The sequence below is a fragment of the Trachypithecus francoisi genome, unplaced genomic scaffold, assembly GCF_009764315.1.
Source record: "Trachypithecus francoisi isolate TF-2019V2 unplaced genomic scaffold, Tfra_2.0 Lachesis_group12, whole genome shotgun sequence".
Lineage (NCBI taxonomy): Eukaryota > Metazoa > Chordata > Mammalia > Primates > Cercopithecidae > Trachypithecus > Trachypithecus francoisi.
Window position 1 is genome coordinate 3521642 of NW_022681457.1, and position 22084 is coordinate 3543725.

A 22084-nucleotide genomic window follows, 5' to 3' on the forward strand; every position below is an offset into this window, starting at 1 on the left:
CGCCCGGCTAATTTTTTGTATTTGTAGTAGAGACGGGGTTTCACCGTGTTAGCCAGGATGGTCTATGATCTCCTGACCTCATGATCCGCCCGCCTCAGCCTCCCAAAGTGCTGGAATTACAGGCTTGAGCCACCGCGCCCGGCTCCCTCTCTGGCTCTTTATAGAAAAGGTTTGCCAAGTCCTGTAAGAGGAGGAAGCCTGAGCTGGGGGTGGGGCTGTGGGAATGCAGAGAAGGAAACACGCCTGGAAGACCCATTTCAGACCCGGACACTGACTCACCCCTCAGCAGCTCCCTCCTTTCCTGGAGCCCCTGGCTCCTCCTCCTTCACTTCTTTTTTGATTGCTGGCTTCCGGGGGGCTAGGAATGAAGACAGAAAACAGTGGGCCTTTTCTCCTTCCGGTAGCCCCCGCCTCCCACCCATTCTGCACCCAGCACTACCCCAGTGCGTGGGGAGACGGGTGACAGGCTGGTAGAGACAAGGCTGACTTTCCAACCAGCAGGGAAGGGAGAAGGGTCTCACAGCATCTGAGGCCTCTGGAGAGAGAGGCCCACCAGCCTCCTGCCTGGACAACCCCGGGAGGTGGGGTGAGCAAGGAAAACTCACTGAAGAAGCTGCTGAGTGTCTTGGGAGCGCTGCGGGGAGGCTTGGTCTGCTCTTCCTCCTCCTGCAGTTCCTGCCTTGTGGTCACCTCGGGCTCCGAAACGCTTTCCGTTGGAGTCCCTGCTTCTGCAGTGAGAGCGCTCAGACGGTGATGCAAACTCTTTTGACCCTGAGACTTTTTTTTTTTTTTAACCTCCAAGATCATTCTGACCCGGTGGATGGAAGATATAGCTAAACCTACCCTTTTCCTTTCTGCTAGCTTTGAGCTGAGATCTCAGGCCTGCTGTCTACTCCTCAGTGCTAAACTAGTGGAATTCTAGCACTTGGCCTGACATAGGAGACTTAGGAATAGTGGTAAAAAGAAGTTTCATCCTCATGAGACGAAAATATTCCCAATCCTCCCAGCAGCTGAAGAAAATCAGATACAACTCTGTATCCCTAAAATTCTCCCCGCAAGCATTTCTAACACAGAGGCCTCACGGCCACTTGGACTACCCTGGGAGGGTAACATCAGCCTCTAAAATCCTGTAACTCAGTTTGGTTGTCTAACTTAATTAATAACATTTAATTTACACCTATGACTTCTGAAAGCTGTGAATACTTTTTATCTTTTACTTTTTTTGAGGCAGGGGAGTTCTTGCTCTGTCACCCAGGCTGGAGTGCAGTGGTACGATCACAGCTCACTGCAACCTCCACCTCGGGGACTTGAGCAATCCTCCCACCTCAGCCTCCCAAGTAGCTGGGACTACAGGTGCGTGCCACCACACCCAGCAACTTTTTGCATTTTTTTTGGTAGAGATGGGGTTTTGCCACGTTGCCCAGGCTGGTCTCGAATTCCTGGGCTCAAGCAGTCCACCCACTTCAGCCTCCCAAAGAGCTAGGATAACAGGTATGAGCCACCGCACCTGGCCTATGAAGACTTTTTAAAGAATGACTAGCTCTTTCCTCCTTTCCCACATGCATGGGAAAAAATAATAATTTTTAAAAAAAACAAAAAACCTAGTAATAAAAACTATGCTTCTTCTAGATTTTGCACTTAAGCAATAAGTTTGAGAATCTATGCCTTGTTTAAATTAATTGTCCTCCAAAGACTTCTGACCCCAAAATCAGGAGGTGGGGCAGGGCGGAGGAGAGGACCAGAAACTCACCGGAGGTCTTTAGGGGCTTGGGAGGTGTGGTGGGCTGGTCCCTGTCTTCTCCTTCCTTCTCTGTTGCCACTTCAGCCTCTGTGAGGCTTTCTTCTGGGGTCTCCACTTCTGACAATAGACAGAACGGTCAGATGGCAAAAAAATCACAGTGAACCTACAAGGGCATTTTGACTCTGGAGGCAATCTGCCCTCATCTGTTATCTGTTTTTTGTTGTTGTTGTTGTTGTTGTTTTGAGACAGATTTTCGTTCTTGTCGCCCAGGCTGGAGTGCAGTGGTGCGATCTCGGCTCCCTGCAACCTCCGCCTCCTGGGTTAAGCGATTATCTGGCCTCAGCCTCCCGAGTAGCTGGGATTACAGGCACCCACCACCACGTCCGGCTATTTTTTTGTATTTTTAGTAGAGATGGGATTTTACCATGTTGGCCAGGCTGGTCTTGAACTACTGACCTCAGGTGAGCCACCCGCCTCAGCCTCCCAAAGTGCTGGGATTACAGTTCTATCTTGTACCAATCCAAGGTACCTGTTAAGTGGCGGGCCATGTAAGACCCTGCTCCATGTTAACCCCAAGCAAGGCAGGGACCTTGAGGGAGTCCAGCCCCCATTTGCCTATGTAGCCAAGACATACATGGTGTGTCTTTCCTTACAAACGATTCCTTTAGTGTTATTCACCCCAAAATAGAATCTGAAAGGGTTAAAAATGTAAATGACAGCCTGCTATAGACAAAAATGTTTAAAGTTAAAAAAAATCATACCTCTAGGGTCACAATAAAAACTGCAAAAACCAACTTGGGAAAAATCTGCCTTAGTAGAAAGAGGCCACCTTCGCTGCCCCTCACTGGATACTGACAATGGCTAAAAGTGTAGTTTACAGTAAAATTTGTACTAAAAATTATCAATAAGAAATCAAATCTTTTTTTTTTTGAGACGGAGTCTCCCTCTGTCGCCCAGGCGGGAGTGCGGTGGCGCAATCTCAGCTCACAGCAACCTCCACCTCCCAGGTTCAAGTGATTCTTGCGCCTCAGCCTCCTGAGTAGCTGGGACTACAGGCGCCCGCCACCATACCCAGCTAATTTTTGCAATTTTGGTAGGGATGGGGTTTCACCATGTTGGCCAGGCTGGTCTCTAACTCCCGACCTCAAGTGATCCACCCGCCTCAGCCTCCCAAACTGCTGGGATTACAGGCATGAGCCATCGCACCTGGCCAAGAAATCAAATCTTAACCAAATTTAAATCTGCCCTGGGAAAATGGACCTTTTATTTGTTTGCAGAAACAAAAAACCTGACGACCTTAAAGGCTGCAATTGGTGTAATCTCATGCAGGCCCCAGATGATCAATGGATCAGATCTTTATGGCTGTTTCTGGTGGGTTCACCAACATGTCGGGAACTCACTGGGCACTGAAAGGTATTTTGGATTTTTCAAAGGAAACCCGGCGACACCTGTTGGCCACTGTATGAACTACAAGTTCGAGGTATTTCAGTTTTCAGTATTACGTCACATTCCTTGCAATGACACTGCATCTCTGCAAAGCTGGGTTTTCATAGGTTGCTGCTATAAAAATCAAGTACTGTACAAAAATCAACATAGAACAGGATATGACGGTGGCAGTTTTCAATTAGATTCCACTGTTTAAGATGTTACAGAGTATCTAAGGCATTTCCCACAAGTAATTGTGGTTATTTAAGAACAAAATACAGGCTGGGTGCGGTGGCTCACGCCTATAATCCCAGGGCTTTGTGAGGCCGAGGTGGGCGGATCATGTGAGCTCAGGAGTTCGAGACCAGTCTGGTCAACATATTGAAATCCCATCTCTACTAAAAATACAAAAATTAGCTGGGCGTGGTGGTGGGTGTCTGTAATCCCAGCTACATGGGAAGCTGAGGTGGGAGAATCACTTGGGCCTGGGAGATGGAGGCTGCAGTGAGCCCAGACTGTACCACTGTACTCTAGCCTGAGTGACAGAGCGAGACTCCATAAAAAAAAAAGGAACAAAACACAAATATTACATGTTTTTGCAATGTATGTATAGTATCTACTAGATGTTTGGACATAACCACTTAATCAATAGAACTGATAAGGTATTGGCCTAGGAGCACCATAAAAAAAAATTACTAAGACATCAAGGGTGCTGTGAACTAAGAAAGTTTGGGAACCTCAGCTTTATGGTAAAATTTACAAGGAAAAGGAAATCATTTAGAAGAAAATAGTTTCCATTAAATAAATATAGAAACAGAAAATGAAAATGGGAAACTGTGCCTGAATTATGACTAAATTAAGATGTCCAAAGAGATATATCCCACAATGTTTTCAGAACAGAAGTTCCCATATTGGTAGGTGGAATTCCTGGGGTTCCTGGACACAGGCATCAAATCGGCAGCGTCCGAACATCCTGAGCTCTCAGGTCCCTGCCCTTGCAGATCCCCCACCACACACACACACACAGTTCTCTCCTCCTGGGGGCTCACCTTCCTCCTCCTTCTTCCTTTTGGCTTCTCTGTCCTCGTCCGCACTCTGCTCTTCCAGGACTTCCTGAATGGTCCGTTTCGGGAGCTGCTTCCGAGCTGGGGAGGCAAAGGGCTTGGGGTAGCTGACCTCGCTGGCTTGTGTGCTCCCATCCCAGAGAGCTCAGACCCGCTGATGTAGCCCCTGGAAGGCTCTGGGCCCTCTCCCCTTCTCTGCCTGCACACAGCCACTGCCCCAGTGCAGGCCGCACCCTTCAATCCCTGCTGCTTCCTGGCTGTGTGACCTTGGGCAGGTTACTCAATTCCTCTGTGCTTTGCTCTCTCACGACTGCAGAATGGAAATAATCCCCACAAGGAAACAATGATGTAATGTATTCGGCACAGTACCAATTCCAGCAGGTCCCCTGAGCTCCCCACCACTCCCCTCAGATCTTAACTGCCTCCACATGTTCCAGACAGCTCCCCCGGAACCTCGGAAGTCTGGAAGTGGCAGGGAATAAACTAGCCCCAGGAGAGGCCCTCACCCCATGATCGGCAGGAGTTGGTATATCAGTACCCCAGCTGCCTCGCATCTCGAGGATCACTCTGGAGCACTGACACCATCCTCCAGAGAATCCCAAAAAACTAAGCTCCAGCTGCCCAACGTGTAGCCGACCTAACAGCCCATCCCGTGTTGGCTGCTCCCCTGCCCTGAATCATCCTCTGTTCCCTGCACCTCCTAAACAAATCACTTGCATTTGGATCCCTGTTTCAGAGCTTCAGAGCCTGCTTCCAGAAGACTCTAAACTAACTAAACCTAACTAACCCTTGATGAAGAGCTCACACGAAGGCAGTTACACGCAGCTTCACTGTTATATCTCATGGTGCCTGCTGCGCCACCTGGTCCCTGGTCTCGCGGCCCCCAGTGGCTCCTTCACATGGCCCCAGAAGGACCTTCTATCAGCATGGCAGGCACTGTCTCTCCCGCTCAAAACCCTTCCACGACTCCACATTCTCTGCTGTATCCAGGATAAAGTCTTTTGATGTCTACCCCGATCCCACCTAATCTCTCTTCATCTGACCTTCTAACCCTCCCCACACCACATACTCCACCTTCTTTGATATCACCGCTAAACTGGGGTGTTTCCAGACACACCCAGCCGTGTCACCCCTCCTGGCCTCAGCATATGCGATTTGGGACCCAGCTCAATGTCCCCCCCTCTGAACACAATCCCCTGACGCACCCCCAGGGCCCACCTCAGCGTCCACCCGGAGCTCCCAGCATGCCCTAAGCCACACCGTAACTTCCTTATGGCCACCTTTCATTCAGGGATGAACCTGCTTCCCCGGCTCACAGCCCTTCTGTGGCTCCCAGGATCTGCAGCACGAAGCCCAGGCTCCTTAGCTGGGCATGCAAGACCTTTTGATATCCAGCCCCCACTCTCCTCTCTAGCTCACCTCTCACCACGTGCTATCCTCCAACTTTCCCTGCTCCTCAGATCGCATCCGATTCTCCAGAAACAAGGAAGTAGATGAGAGGCCTCAAACATGCCGTGCTATTCCCATCTCGAGGCCTCTGCATGCGCCTTTCTTGTCTGAGACACGTGCATCTGTCCTTTCTCAACATGGCCAACTCCAATCCATCTTCTTTTTTTTTTTTTTTGAGACGGAGTCTCGCTCTATCGCCCAGGCTGGAGTGCAGTGGCGCGATCTCGGCTCACTGCAAGCTCCGCCTCCTGGGTTTACGCCATTCTCCTGCCTCAGCCTCCCGAGTAGCTGGGACTACAGGCGCCCGCCATCTCGCCCTGCTAATTTTTTGTATTTTTCAGTAGAGATGGGGTTTCACCGGGTTAGCCAGGATGGTCTCGATCTCCTGACCTCGTGATCCACCCGTCTTGGCCTCCCAAAGTGCTGGGATTACAGGCTTGAGCCACCGCGCCCAGCCTCCAATCCATCTTCTAAGACGGCTCAGCCATCACCTTCCCCGGGCTGCTTGACTTCTGAGCTCCCAGAGTACCCTGTGTCACCCAGCGTCGTCCAATGGAAAGTTCTGGCAAGCCATGTATGTAACCTTAAACTTTCTTGCAGCCACGTTAATAAAAAGCGGGAACAACCAGGTTGAACTTGGTTTTTTGAAGAATCTATGTGGCTCAACACATCTAAAATAGTATGATTCCAACATTCTTTTTTCATGCTAGGTCTTCAAAATCCAATGAACTCACTGCACATCTCAAGTTGGACACCAAATGTTTCATCGGAAACATGGTCTGTGCAGGTTTCATAAAATGTACGGCTATTCACATACCAAAGGTGTTCCAAAATTATGTGGAAAAAGTGCAAAGTCTTTACTCACTGAACCGCATATTAGCTTTCAAATGTAAATTCAACTGAAAGGATCTAACATGAAAGATTCAGCTCCTCCGTCACACTCACCACGCTAAAGCGCTCAGCAGGCCGGACCGGACAGCAAGGGCTCACGCTGCCCCACGTTACGTGTGGGTCTCTCGCCCCGTTCTTCCCCCACAGCAAACATTCCCACTCCCTCTTAGGACAAAGATGCTGTTCCCCAGGCTGGCTTTCCAGGACCTTCTCACCTCATTGCTCATCGTCCCCAATCCTGCCCTCTACACGCCAGCACGCCAGGCCCTGAGCTGCCCCAGGCCTTCTCAATTTATATGTTCCCTTGCCTAGCATGCTCCCCTCCTCCTTTGCTGGTTGCCTCTTCTTTGTCCTAAAGGGCTCGGTTTGGTGAGCCTCTCTTCTGGAAGTCTCCCTTGAGCCATGGCCCCACGCTTGTGTTCCCACATGAGCTGTGAGGCCTCCATCTCAGCAGATAATTACAACCACGATGACCAACAATGACTGAGCCCTGACTGAGGGCTGGGCCCAGTTCTGAGCAGCTTACATGTGCTATCTTCTAACTCAGATATTTCTGTGCGGTAGGTGCTGCCATGATCATCATCTCTACAGATAAAGCAACCTAAGCTCAGAGAAGCTTGGTCATTTGTCCCAGGTCATACAGCCAGTGGATGGTGGACCCGTGCTCTTAACCACAACACTGAGACCACCACTGTCATAAGGATGACTACCCTGGATGGAAATCCAAGTGGGGAAAAAGGCAGGTGACTGGCCGGTGCGGTGGCTCACGCCTGTAATCCCAGCATTTTGGGAGACTGAGGTGGGTGGATCACCTGAGGTCAGGAGTTCGAGACCAACCTGGCCAACATAGTGAAACCCCGTCTCTACTAAAAATACAAAAATTAGCCAGGCACGGTGGTACGCTCCTGTAGTCCCAGCTACTCAGGGAATTGAGGCAGGAGAATCACTTGAACCCAGGAGGCAGAGGTTGCAGTGAGCCGAGATCTCGCCACTGTACTCCAGCCTGGGCAACAGAGCAAGACTCCGTCTCAAAAAACAAACAAACGAAAAAAGAAAGGCAAGCGACTGAAGGGGCAGTGGCCCCTGTGTTCTCACCTGTGCGACGCTTCGGGATCCCTGATGGGGAGCTGTCCATGGGAGAGGTGTCAGAGAGGGAAGCGCTGTTTTCAGGAGATGTGGCAGGACGGGGCGGGGAGACCTGTGAGCAGTCCGGGGTAGGCTTCTGGAAGAGGAAAGAACAGTTCTAGAGTGAGTGGGGAAGGAGGGACTCCATTTCCCAAAAGTTGAGACTAGAGGGGACTGAAACCTCTCTCTGAGTCTACCCTCCTCTCTGACCTTATGATCTCAGCCCTAACCCAGGTCTGGCCTCTTGTCACCTGGGCCATCATCCCGCCCTCCAGTGCAGGATCATGGTCCCCTCAAGGACCCCCACAGCACTTCTGTTTTCTGCAGTAACAGAATCTTCGATTCTCCTGCCTCAGCCTCCCGAGTAGCTGGGACTACAGGCCTGCACCACCATGCCTGGCTAATTTTTGTATTTTTAGTAGAGACAGGGTCTCACTACGTTGGCCAGCTCTACACAGCAGGATGTCAGGAGAAATGATATACACCTCTTCGTATAGTTTTTTTTTTTGAGACAGGGTCTCACTCTGTCGCTGAGGCTCGAGTGCAGTGGCGCGATCTCGGCTCACTGCAATCTCCGCCTCCCAGGTCCAAGGAATTCTCCTGCCTCAGCCTCCCGAGCAGCTAGGATAACAGGTGCACGCCACCACGCCCAGCTAATTTTTGTATTTTTTATAGAGATGGGGTTTCACCATGTTGGCCAGGCTGGTCTCAAACTCCTGAGCTCAAACGATCCTCCCGCCTTGGCCTCTAGAGCACTGAAAATACAGGCGTGAGCCACTGTGCCTGGCCTTCTCTCCATGCAGATTGGATGTTTGTTCCCTCCAGGTCGCATGTTGCAATCTGGTCTCCAATGTTGGAGGTATGACGTGGTGGGAGGCATTTGGGTCATGTGGGCAGATCCCTCATGAATGGCTGGTACCCTCCTTGTGGTAGGAACCGAGTTCTCCCTCTACTGGTTCACATGAGGGCTGTTGTTTAAAATGCCTCTCTCGCCATGTGACACACCTGCTCCTCCTCCACCGTCCACCGTGACTGGAAGCATCCTGAGGCCCAGGAGCAGATGCTGGCGTTATACTTCTTGTACGGCCTGCAGGACTATGGACCAAAATCAACCTCTTTATAAATTAACTGCTCTCAAGTATTCCTTTATAGCAATATGAAATGGACTAACATGCATTTCTTGGTTCAAATAACATCCACTTAATGTTGAGTGGGTGCCCTCCTCTTCCTGTCGGTGGAATATGGATGTTCACAGGGACAAGGGCATCTACAGAGAGCAGACGACAGCATAGAGGAAGCCTGGGCCTCTCACCCTGTGAGACTGTCACATGAATCCCGGACTCTGCACTCATGAGCGAGAAAAATAAGTTTGCATCTTGCCTGAGCCACTGCTACTGTGTCTCGATTTCAATCACTCACTTCTCTTCTTACAGGACTCTGTGCCAGTTATTAAGTGATTTTCTCTCAGCTCCAAACCTGTCACTGTCCAGTCTCCCTCATGATGCCAGGACTGGGACTCCACAAATCTCCTTCTTGCTCTGGCACCACCTCGGCATCAGGCAGTGCCCATGGCGGGAACTAGAGGGCACTGCATGATTGGAGGCATAGCCAGCTTCTCTCCACCTGGGGGCTCAGCTGCTGGATCCCACTGACAGTTTTCTCTAACACTCATGAGGCTTGCCACGTGGTACCTGATCAGAGACACTGGCATCTCCCACCCAGTGCTCTCTTCCTGAAAGATCAGAGTTCCAGGCTCTTGAGGCACCTTCTCTAAGCTCAGAGACCTGCCAGCAGTCCCGCCACAGAGGTGTGAATTTCAGCTCCAAAGCCACAGGGATGGTCGCTGCACCTGGCAGTTGCTACCTCCATGATGCCTTAGAGTTAGTTCTCTCTTTACCCCTTCAGTTACCTATTGAACAACTGCATACCTAGTGACCATCCTTTAAACTCCCTCTGTTCAAATCACTGGTATGGTTTCTGTCTCCCATTGAGACCCTGATGGAGATAGAGGTCTCAGAGATTTTTTTTTTTTTTTTTTTTTTTTGAGATGGAGTCTCACCCTGTTGTTCAGACTGGAGTGCAGTGGCACGATCTCGGCTCACCACAACCTCCGCCTCCCAGGTTCAAGGGATTCTCCTGCCTCAGCCTCCTGAGTAGCTGGGACTACAGGCCCGTGCCACCATGCCTGGCTAATTTTTGTATTTTAGTAGAGACAGGGGTTCACTATGTTGGCCAGGTTGCTCTCGAACTCCTGACCTCATGATCCACCCGCCTCGGCCTCGCAAAGTGCTGGGATTACAAGTGTGAGCCACCATGCGTGGCCAGAGGAATATTGTAAACACTGCCCAGGACTAAATAATCTCTGCCTCTCTTCTGCCCAAAACTCTTCCTAGCTCCCTAGAAGCCTCAGGGTAAAGTCCGAGCTCCACAAGAGATCTCTGTCCTGATACCTGGAACCTGGGCATACGTTAGGTTACATGGCAAAGAGTAACTGAGGTTGCTAATCAGTGGACCTTCCGAGAGCAGGATTATCCTGGACTATCCAGGTGGGCCTGATATAGTCACAGGGTTCTTCAAAGTAGAAGAGGGCGGCAGGAGGGGAAAGTCAGGGTGAGATGTGGCCACAGAAGAAAGGCACAGTGTGGGGAAAGGAAAGAGAGATCAGCCTGTTACTGTGTCTATATAGAAAGAAATATACATAAGAGACTCTATTTTGTTCTGTAGTTGAGATGCTGTTAATCTGTGACCCTACCCCCAACCTTGTCCTTGCAAGAGACATGTGCTGTGGTGACTCAAGGCTTAATGGATTTTGGGCTGTGCAGGATGTGTCTTTGTTAAACAAGTGCCTGAAGGCAGCTTGCTGGTTAAAAATCCTGCCCGTCCCTGGGCAAATGAAACATCTTGGTGTAAAACCCGATTGTATGCTCTGTTTACTGAGATAGGAGAAAACTGCCTTCCGGCATAAGGTGGGACTTGCTGGCGGGACTTGCTGGCCCAATGCTGCTAAGAGGTTTGAGGAGATGTTTGCATATGCATATCAAAGCAAAGCATTTTCCTTTGAACTTATTCATGTCACCGAGATCTTTATCCATATGTCTTACTGCTAATTTTCTCCCTAAAATGATCCTATTGTCCTGCCACTCCCTTATCTTTAAGATGGTAAAGATAATGATCAATAAATACTAAGGGAACTCAGAGACCGGTGCCGGCGTGGGTCCTCTGTAAGCTGAGCGCAGGTCCCCTGGGCCCACTTTTTCTTTCTCTATACTTTGTCTCTGTGTCTCATTTCTTTTCTCAAGTCTCTCCTTCCACCTAAGGAGAAACGTCCACAGGTGTGGAGGGGCAGGCCACCCCTTCAGCACAGAAGGAGGCAATGCCACATGTTTTTTTTTTTTTTGAGACGGAGTCTCGCTGTGTTGCCCAGGCTGGAGTGCAGTGGCATCATCTCAGCTCACTGCAAGCTCCGCTTCCCAGGTTCATGCCATTCTCCTGCCTCAGTCTACCAAGTAGCTGGGACTACAGGCGCCTGCCACCACGCCCAGCTAATTTTTTTTATTTTCGATAGAGATGGAGTTTCATTGTGTTAGCCAGGATGGTCTCCATCTCCTGACCTCGTGATCCGCCCGCCTTGGCCTCCCAAAGTGCTGGGATTACAGGCGTGAGCCACCGCGCCCGGCCACTTGCTTTGAAAATGGAGAAAAGGGGATCTCCGGTGGCTGCAAAAGGCAATTCCTGGATTCTCCCCTAGAGCCCCCAGAAATGAACGCAGACCAGCTGACACCTTGATTTTAGCCCAGTGCAACCCATGTCAGACTCACGACTCCCAAACTGTAAGACAATAAACTGGCATTGTGTGAAGCCACTGCATTTATGGTCAATTGTTACGGCAGCAAATGGGAAGCTCATATAAGGTGAGGAAAGTTTCGCTGAGAAAGTGGTATCTGAGCAAAGCATGGAAGAAAGCAGGGGACTGAGCCAGGTGTGTATCTGGGAAAGAGAGTTTTAGGCTGGGAAAAGAGGTAGTGGCCCAGACGTGGAAGTGCACCTGGTAGGTGCAGAAAGCCAGGATGGAGCGAGCTGAGGCAGAGCTGTTGATGCAGCTGCAGATGTGATGGACAGGGGGAAGAGAGCAGGAGCAGGAGGGGCCTGGTAGGTTCCCACAAGGCCTGGCTTTGGCCTGTGGTGGTAATACCAGGGGGTTTGGGCAGGGAGTCACAGGACCTGACCTCACCACTGACAAGAATAAGCAGCACTGTGCTTTGGACATCATCCACAAAGCAATGAACAAGCATTAAATGACTTAAACAGGGGAAGAGAGTGATCCAATGTTTTTGGAGAAGTTAAAAAGCCCTCTGACCACAGGAGAGGCTAGATATACTTTTGAGCCCCCTTTTTTTTTTTATTTTTGAGGCAAGGTCTTGCTCTGTCACCCAGGCTGGAGTACAGTGGTACAACTGTAGTTCACTGAAGCCTTGAACTCCTGGGCTCAAGCGATCCTCCTGCCTCAGCCTCTCAAGTAGCTAGCACCACAGGCATGCGCCACCACACCTGGCTAATTTTTAAAACATTTTTTTTTAGAGATGGGGGTCGCACTATGTTGCCCAGCCTGGTCTCGAACTCCTGGCCTCAAGTGATCCTACCATGACGGCCTCTCAAAGCGTTGGGATTACAGACGTAAGCCATTGTGCTGGGCCCTGAGCCCTAACTTTACATCAGGCCCTATTCTCAGATCTGTACGTAAATGAACTCACTTCATCTTCCCAGTCACTCTATGAGGAAGGCGTTATCAGGAGCTGCATGCTACAGGTGAGGCACCCAAGACGTAACTTGGTGAAGGAGACCACCTGAGGCCCTAGGGCAGAGGCAATTAGGACCAGGCCGTCTGCACCTGACACAACCAGGAAACGCATCCACTTCTCCCAGGCAATTGTTCCAGAATCCTCCTCAACAGCTGCTGCGCTCCGTTCCAAAGGCTAATGGGAATTAGTTTCTTCGGGTAAAAATGGGCAAGCTGATGGGGACCTACCTGGCCTTTAGCAGGGCTAAGGGCTTCATCCTCCTCTTCCCCTTCACTGCCCAGGACCCGGGCCGCCTTCCTCCCTGGCCTCTTCACTGGAGAGTCACTATCAGACACCACTCCATTCCACTCTTTCAGTGCCGCCCTGGAAGGTGGGGAAATGGGGGTGTAAAGGGGCGACTACAGCAGGCAGAGTGGGGTCACTGCTCACAAACACCCTGGTTTCTTTGCTGTTTCCTTCCCTTCCTTTCAAGCATCCAATGAACATTCTCTAGTTGCCTCCTCAGCAAATCTCGTCATTTCATCCTTCAATGCATCCATCCACCTGCCCACTCATCCACTCACCCACCCATCACACATCTCTGGAGGCCTTCGGAGTGTCTGCCCTGTGATGGGTGATGCTGAGGAGCAAATGGAGTCCCTGCCTAAGGCTCCACTGGTCTCCAGCATCTATTGGGAAACCTTCTTTTTTTCTGAGATGGAGTTTCGCTCAGTCACCCAGGTTGGAGTGCAGTGAGCCGAGATCACGCCATTGCACTCCAGCCTGAGCAAGAGCGAGACTCCATCTCAAAAAAAAAGAGTATCGCTGTCTTCTACTTAGATGAGACAGCATTAAGATGTGGCCAGTGGCCAGTGGCCAGCTTCTCTGCATCATGGAGAATGTCCGGTTGCAGAACGAAGCCAAGACCTGCAGAAACAGAGACCAATGGACAACTCCGAGGCCCTGGATCCAGCTGTGCCTGCAGCTGCTCTTGCTCTTGGACTTCCGGCTGCCTGGCTGAAAAAATCTTTTGGGTCCCAAGACATTTTGCATTAGGTTTGTACACTTGCAACCAAGAGAATCCTGACTGCTAAAGGAAAAAATTCACCATATCCCAGCCCTGTGACGTACTTTGGAGGGGGCTCCGTCTCTCTGCTGCTGTTGGATGCCTCCTTCTCAGGCTTCTTCGCTTTACCCTCTTTCTTGGGGTGGAAGAATGACCTAGAGGAGCATAAAAGGGGATTAAAAAAGGAGAATAACAGCACCAATACCCTGCCTATCTATGCTGCATTCTATAACTTCTAATACCATTTCCCATCTCAGCACATAACAGGGAATTTCAAACAAGCCCTTGAACCTAACTGATAAGGAAACTCAGACTCAGACAGAGGAAACAACACTGTACTTATTTTTCTGCCCTTACTTTTTGCAAGATACAATACATCCCAAGTTTCATTCAACAAATATCAACTAAGCACTTTTTAACTTTTATTTTTTTTTGAGATGGAGTCTCGCTCTGTGGCCCAGGCTGGAGTGCAGTGGCGTGATCTCAGCTCACTGCAAGCTCCACCTCCCGGGTTACAGGAATTTTCCTGCCTCAGTCTCCCGAGTAGCTGGGATTACAGGTGCCCGCCACAACACCCGGCTAATTTTTTTCATATTTTTGGTAGAGATGGGTTTTCTCCATGTTGGCCAGGCTGGTCTCAAATGCCTGACCTCAAGTGATCTGCCTACCTCGGCCTCCCAAAGTGTTGGGATTATAGGCATGAGCCACCACATCCAGCCTAAAAAAATTTTTTTTTCTAGATGGAGTTTTCACTCTTGTTGCCCAGGCTGGAGTGCAGTGGTGTAATCTTAACTCACTGCAACCTATGTCTCCTGGATTCAAGCAACTCTCCTGCCTCAGCCTCCTGAGTAGCTGGGATTACAGGCGGCCGCCACCAAACCTGGCTAATTTTTTTTTATTTAGTAGAGATGGCATTTCACCATGTTGGTCAGGCTGGTCTCGAACTCCTGACCTTAGGTGATCCACCTGCCTCCCAAAGTGCTGGGATTACAGGCGTGAGCCACTGTGCCCGGCCTAACTAAGCACTTATTATGTGCCAGGGCCTGTTCTGGGCCTGAGGGGTTTGGCGGTGACCCAGACACATGAAGTTCCTGCCTTCAAGCAGTTGACACTCTGGTGAAGGACACAGATAGTAAGCAAACAATTAAATATAAAATGTTGGGGCTGAGCACGGTGGCTCATGCCTGTAATCCCAGCACTTTGAGGAGGCTGAGGTGGGCGGATCATGAGGTCAGGAGATCGAGACCATCCTGGCTAACATGGTGAAATCCCGTCTCTACTAAAAATACAAAAACAAAATTAGCTGGGTGCAGTGGCGGGCGCCTGTAGTCCCAGCTACTTGGGAGGCTGAGACAGGAGAATGGCGTGAACCTGGGAGGCAGAGCTTGCAGTGAGGTGAGATCGTACCACTGCACTCCAGCCTGGGCGACATAGCGAGACTCCGTCTGAAAACAAACGTTGGAAGGCGTGCAGTGCTCTCAAAAATATAAATAAAGTAAGGCACTTTTCAGCTAACTCATTAGAGATTGCCTAGAAGGGGGCTTCTTCCTAAGAACAGAGTGCTGAGAGGAAAATTAGGAACTTTACAGTGGAGAGGTCTGGCCAGCACTACCCTAACCAAGCGATGAAGGTTAGCTTCACCAGCGATGCCACAGGAACCTTACATGCGCCTGACACCAGCCAGCCTCTTTCGGTGGTATCTTTCCAAAAGCCCATAACCCGAGTGTAATTATGAGAATAACACTGCACATACCAACACCAGGGACAATTCTACAGGATACCTGTTCAGTATTCCCCAAGACTGACAAACGACATAAAAACCAAGGAAACTCTGAGAAACTGCCACCTAGAGGAGACTGAGATGTGATGATTAAATGCAATATGGTACCCTGAATTGAACTCTGGAATAGAAAAGGACATTTAAAACAAAAAAAATCTGGTGAAATCTGAATAATAAAATACAGAGTTAAGAGTAATGTACTGACGTTGGTTCCTCAGTGGTGAGAAATGGATCGTAGTCACGTATGATCGTAGCAATGTGCTGTCGGGGGGCTGTCCTATGAACTGAAGGATGTCTAGCAGCGTGCCTGGCTTTTAGCCACCAGATGCCAATTGGCAATGGACACTGGGCGAGGGTATACAGGACCTCTCTGTACTGTCTTTGCAACTTTCCTGTATCTCTAAAATTATTCCAGAATAAGAAGTGTATTTAATCTTCAAAAAGAAAAAAAGAAAAGGAAAATCATGCAAAAGCAATGGGGGACACAGAGCAATCGAAGGCATCATCAGCCCTGGAGAGACCATCCACAGATTCCTTAGCACGGGAGAAAAATGGAACCCAGGATTTGCGTAAGCCACTCACCGCCTCCCAGGTTTCTGGGACGGATGCCCAGGCCTGGGTCTCTCTACCATCCACTTTCTCCTCCTGGTAACAGCCCCTCCATTTTCCTCTTGGGATGCTTCTTACCCCACTCTCTCTCAGTGCGCACGATTTGAGTGCGCTGGCCCTTTTGCTCATGAGCAGGGGTGGACACATGACTCAGGCTGCATCCCCGTGGCCGGTTCGGGGATAGGGATGTGGCCCGAGCTGGGCCAGTGAAACTGGGCTCTAACACCCTCTTTCTATGGGAAGGCTAACCAGGGGAGAGCCTGCCTGAGGGTGAGGACAACCTCAAGGACAGCAGAGCTGAACAACGGAGAGAGACAGATTCCCAGGGAGAAAGTTTTGGCCACTGGATGGAACCAAGCCTGAGGCTGTGTACTCCAGCAGGTTTCAATGATGTAAGTCAAGTCACGCCCTTTCTTGTCTTCCTGAAGCCAGACTGCATTAACACGAGGTTTCTCAACCTAGACACTACTGACGTTAGGGATGATGGTTCTGTGTTTTTGGGGGGCTGTCCTACAAACTGAAGGATGTTTAGCAGCATGCCTGGCTTTTAGCCACTAGATGCCAACGGCAAACCCTGTGTCCCTAGGTTGTAACAACCAAAAATATCTCCAGACACTGGCTGGGCGCAGTGGCTCACGCCTGGAATCCTAGCGCTTTGGGAGGTTGAGGAAGGTAGATCACGAGGTCAGGAGTTCCAGACCAGCCTGACCAACATGGTGAAACTCTGCCTCTACTGAAAATACAAAAATTAGCCAGGTGTGGTGGCGTGCACCTGTAATCCCAGCTACTCAGGAGGCTGAGGCAGGAGAATCGCTTGAACCCGGGAAGCGGAGGTTGCAGTGAGCCGAGACTGTGCCACTGCACTCCAGCCTGGGTGAAAGAGCGAGACTCTATCTCAAAAAAAAAAAAAATATCCAGACACTGCCAGATGTTCCCTGGGGAGCAAAACTGCTGCTGACTGAGAACCGCTGGGGTGGGTTTCTGTTCCTTGCAACTAAAAAGAGTGGTTCAATATACGGTCTTCCATATCCCACGGCTCATTTTCCTTACTACTTGACTCCTGGAAATTCCAACTCAAAATCTAACGTAAGGGTTTTTTTTTTTTTTTTTTTTTTGTACAGATTTACACAAAGAACCAGAGGACTTGGAGAATGAAAGACTCAGGGGCAAGGGAGGGTCCTCACATGATACTTCGCTGCATGTTGGCGCCAGAATTCTCCCTTCCTGTCCAGCACTTTTCTTTGCCTGTCAGCTGCTCCTGGAACAGAAATCCAAACACTTGTTGAGGTGACTGGTTGTGCAGAGATCCAAACACATAAAACCCTTTCTTTCAGAAAGGAAAAAAAAAACAAACAAACCCAGAAACATGAATTTTCCCTTTAAGAAGAAACTCCTGTTTTTATGAACCAAAATAATTGGCTAGTGAGACTTACTGGTGAAGAATAAAACTTACAAATCAGAAATTAAGAGGCCTCCTTTACCATAAGAAGAATGTTTTTCATCTAATATGAAAAATAGACTGAGGACCTGAAATGGGTTTTTTTTGAAGTTTAAAGGTTAGTGAAAAATTGTTTTACGGTGATGACATAACTCCCTAAAACAACTGTGGAAACTTATAAAATTATACCCGCTGATCTACATAAATTAGCTGTTGGGCAATTTCTAAGGTATGCTGTTATTTCAAGCAAAGGGCAGAATATCACAGAGTGTGCTACTGTACTGTGTAAAAGAGAAAGACTATAGGCCAGGCACGGTGGCTCACGCCTGTCATCCCAGCACTTTGGGAGGCTGAGATGGATGGATCACCTGAGGTCAGGAGCTCAAGACCAGCCTGGCTAACATGGCAATACCCTGTCTCTACTAAAAATACAAAAATTAGCCAGGCGCAGTGGCGAGCGCCTGTAGTCCCAGCTACTCTGGAGGCTGAGGCAGGAGAATCGCTTGAACCCGGAAGGCGAAGGCTGCAATGAGCCAAGACTGTGCTACTGCACTCCAGTCTGGACAAGAGTGAAACTCCATCTCGGAAAAAAAAAAAAAAAAAAAAGAAAAAGAAAAAAAAGAAAGACTGTAAATGTATCCACATATCTTGTATATGCACAGAGCATCTCTGTTGGAAGACAAAAAACTGGTGATGCTGTCGCCTGAGGAGGGACAGACACTGTAGGGAGATTTTTTTAACACGCATGCTTTTGCAGGCAGAACAATCAGAATCCATTACCCCTTCAAAATATATTTTTAAAAATTAAATACTTTTTTAAAAAGTCTATTATTTAATGAAATCAATAACAGTCACTGGAGCTTCCACAGTTTAGAGTAACACTAATGAAAGGGTTCCTAGGCCGGGCGTGGTAGCTCACCCCCATAATCCCAGCAATTTGGGAGGCCGAGGCGGGTGGATCACTTGAGGTCAGGAGTTCGAGACCAGCCTGGCCAACATGGTGATATCTCGTCTCTACTAAAAATACAAAAATTAGCTAGGTGTGGTGGCTGGCACCTGTAATCCCAGCTACTGGGAAGGCTGAGGTAGAAGAATCACTTGAACCCTGGAGGCGGAGGTTGCAGTGAGATCACGCCACTGCACTCTAGCCTGTGCAACAGAGTAACACTCTGTCAAAAAAAAAAGAAAAAAAGAAAGCGTTCTTAATCTGGGGTCCACAGAACCCAGAAGTCCAAGAGCAGAACTCAAGTTTGACAGGAAAGAAATGACGACTTTATTCTTGTAAACTTCTTATTGGAACCGAGCCTTTTCTTCCATTATAAATATTAAACATATAAAAAATTATATATTTTCTACATCTTTAATATTTATAATGGAAGAAAATAAATTACACCTTATAATCATTTACACTGTATTTCCTTCCATTATGAATATATATTTTTTAAAAGTACTAGCAGGACCTCTGCGTGGATTGTCTGAGTTGAGACCAGCCTGGGCAACAGGAATGGTTTTTTTGACTTTCCTTTCCTTTGCACAGGAATCTTCAACCCATGAGCTTCCCTTTCATTTTCTGGAATCAGTACTCTCCGTCCGCACCACATGCCTCTAAGTCTCCACTCCTCTCCACAGCCTCGGCTGCCACATGCTGGCACCAGAAACTCAAATTCAATCTTGGAATCAAAAAACTCAGTAGGCCGGCACCATGGCTCACGCCTGGAATTCCAGCACTCTGGGAGGCTGAGGCGGACGGATCACGAGGTCAGGAGTTCGGGACCAGCCTAGCCAGCATGGTGAAACCCCGTCTCTACCAAAAATACAAAAATTAGCCAGGTATGGTGGTAGGCGCCTGTAATCCCAGCTACTCGGGAGACTGAGGCAGGAGAATCACTTGATCCCAGGAGGCGGAGGATGCAGTGAGCAGAGATTGTGCCACTGCACTCCAGCCTGGGCGACAGAGCGAGAAAAAAACAAACTCAGCAACTTCCAAACAGGGTTTCTCAGGGCTAGCTGGGGAGCAGGAAATACGCAATGCTTCAACCAAACAGTTCACAAAGAAAGCAGGTTAGGGACTTAAGCCACCAAAATCCTGAGGGCAAAGAAAATGATTACGACCACTACTGAGCGCTCACCTAGCTAGGTACTTTACATTCTCAATTATACTGACTCTCCACAACAACTCTGTTACAGAAACTAAGGCACAGAGGGGTTTTTAAAGGAACTTAACCTGCATCTCTAGTACGTTCCACCCCAGGTGTCTGCCTGCTTCACAGCTCACCTCTTAACCACCAGACTGAGTTGCAAGGGAAGGAGAAAGAAACAAGCGTTTACTGGGAAGCCTGCTCTATGCCTGACAGGCTGATCACATTCTCAAATACCCTCAATCCTCAAGTCAGCCCTCCAAGACAGGTGTGATCACCCCCACCTCATAGACGAAGGCACTGAGGACAGGGGGACACAGCTGGGGTTCAGGCAAGGCTTCAAACCCCCGTGTGGCTGGCTCCAAAGCCCATGTTCCTTCCTCCTTACCACGGTACTCAAGGCTGGCTTCTCAACTCCGTGTACTGCTGAGTTGGGGGAAACAAACTGGTTGATGCCTCTGGAGGACCACCTGGCATCTCTATCAGAATGGCAACCCCACTTCTGTGTATTTGGCCCACAGAGACCCTCACAGGTGGACCAAGTGAGGCACAAAGTTACCTGCTGCAGCACCAACTGTAATGAGAAAAGACTGGAAACTGGTGGAACGTCTACCCTTAGGGAACCGGTTCCCTAATTACTGGAATACCATATGGTGGAATATTGTTCAGGGTTAAAGTGAAATGAATGATGGATAAAAGGTATGGGAATTTTTTTCCGGGGGGGTGATAAAAATATCCTAAAATCGATCATGGTAATAACTGCACAACTCAGTGCAAAAACTAAAAACCACTGACTTGTACACTTTAGATAGGCAAACTGTATGGTTTGTGAATTATATCTCAATAAAACAGTTACCAAAATGAAGAAATGACAGGAAAAATATCAAGTGAGGATGAAACAGTACTCAGTGATAAAAAGAAACAGAGCACCGATACAAGCAACAACTTGGGTCGATCTCCAGGGCATTGTGCAGAGTGGAAAAAAGGTCACATCCTAATAATATACGATTCCATTTACATAACACTCTCCAAATGACAAAACTAGAGATGGTGAACACATTAGTGGTTGTCAGGGGCCTGGGGAGTTCTTATGTGGAGAGGGAACTGTTCTATATCACAATTATGATGGAGGTTACACAAATCTATACAAGGGATCAAACTGCACAGGCACACAGATACACAATCAAACTCACACACACAAAAACTGGTGAAAATTGAACAAGGTCTGTAATCTAGTCAACAGAATTGTACTGATGTCAATTTCCTGGTTTCGATATTGGGACTACATAAGATGTCACCATTAGGGGAAGACGGATATACTATTTTCACAACTTCCTTGAATCTATAATTATTTCAAAATAAAAAGTAAAAACAAGAGGTAAGCTCCACCCCTTTATCAAGCATACATTAGGCCAGACTTCTCCCCATTCAGATGATTCTCTATCTTTTGGGAGCCCTTTACCTAGACCTGGACCTTACCAGTGACCTCTCCCTGACATCACCTACCTCCAGTACGGCCCACTCCTTTCAGGTGATGCTGCTGCCTGCAATTTACCTTCCTCTAGCCCCGCCCCTTTCAGATGGCCCCGCCCTCAGCACGTCCGGTCCTCGGCCAGCCCCGCCCCTCGGCACCTCCCCATTTCAGGTGGCCCCGACCACACGCAATCTTTCCCAGGCCCCGCCCCTCAGCTCCCTTCAGCCCCTGCCCCTTCCAGATGGCCACGACCCTCGGGGGGGTCGTCCTATTTCAGGTTGGCTCCGCCCACACACAATTTTCCTCCCCGGCCCCGCCCCTCAGCTCCATTTGGCCCCTCCCCCTTCCAGGTGAACTCGCCCCTCGAGGCCTCTTCTCAGAGGCCCTGTCCAACTGTCTCTATCTGTCGTCTACCCTCTACCTGGCCCCTCTCCCTCTGGGGGACATCTCTCTGCACCCTCCGGCGGCCCGCAGCCCGCGATCTTCCCTCTCTACCGCGCTCTCGGCAGCCTCAGCGTCCCCACGCCCGCTCCTCTGCAGACACCCCGACATGGCGAAGCATGGACCCCAGGCATTCGGCGCGCCCGCCGCCCTCCGTCTCCCATCTGCTCGCGGGCGGCCCCACTTGCCTCGCGCTGGTCCCGCGCGCCGCTGCCCGGGCAACACACTCAGATCCGCCGGGCGCGCCTCTGCAGTCCCAAGTTCGCGCCACGGCATTCGCGCGCAGACGTCGGCGGGCGGGGGCGGGGCAGAGCCTAGGGGCGGGACCTGGGCACCGTGCGCACCGCCGCCGTCGCGCGGAGGACACTGGGAGTCGTAGTCTCCCGAATGGGAGGAGGGCGGGAAAAGGGGTGAAGTGGGGCGAGCCCTCCCGCAGAGCACACTGGGAAAATGTCCCGAGCTTTCCCTCGCCCTGGATGAGCGGGTGTGGCTGAGGGTCTGAGGAGTGACTGGCAGGGAAGGAGGAAGAATTGGTGGAAGCGCCCGCGCGAGGCACGGCGGGAAGAGAGGCGGGAGACCGCGCGGGGCATCCCGGGAGCAAGGGCCGGGCCAGGCCTGGGCGCGGGGCATTGTGGGAGGTGGACGCCGCTCCGGGGCGGGTAGGT

At 49.8% G+C, this 22084-nt stretch overlaps 1 protein-coding gene across 2 annotated transcripts in view; it reads right to left on the minus strand.

Moving 5' to 3' along the window:
- The window catches only part of LIG1 (DNA ligase 1), a 56020-nt gene extending 34054 nt beyond the window's left edge, over window positions 1-21966 (minus strand). The window contains exons 1-9 of one of the 2 annotated variants that reach the window (XM_033223848.1): window positions 21608-21966; window positions 17113-17186; window positions 13605-13694; window positions 12722-12857; window positions 7666-7792; window positions 4216-4311; window positions 1751-1858; window positions 606-728; window positions 280-358 (exon numbers count right to left, since the gene is read on the minus strand). In XM_033223848.1, coding sequence (XP_033079739.1) covers window positions 280-358; window positions 606-728; window positions 1751-1858; window positions 4216-4311; window positions 7666-7792; window positions 12722-12857; window positions 13605-13694; window positions 17113-17129 — 776 coding nt within the window. In that variant the 5' untranslated portion in view covers window positions 17130-17186; window positions 21608-21966. Of the gene's footprint in view, window positions 1-279; window positions 359-605; window positions 729-1750; window positions 1859-4215; window positions 4312-7665; window positions 7793-12721; window positions 12858-13604; window positions 13695-17112; window positions 17187-21010; window positions 21124-21607 lie in introns of those variants that run through there. The other variant, XM_033223849.1, reaches the window with a different exon arrangement.
- Window positions 21967-22084: the final 118 nt, after the last annotated feature.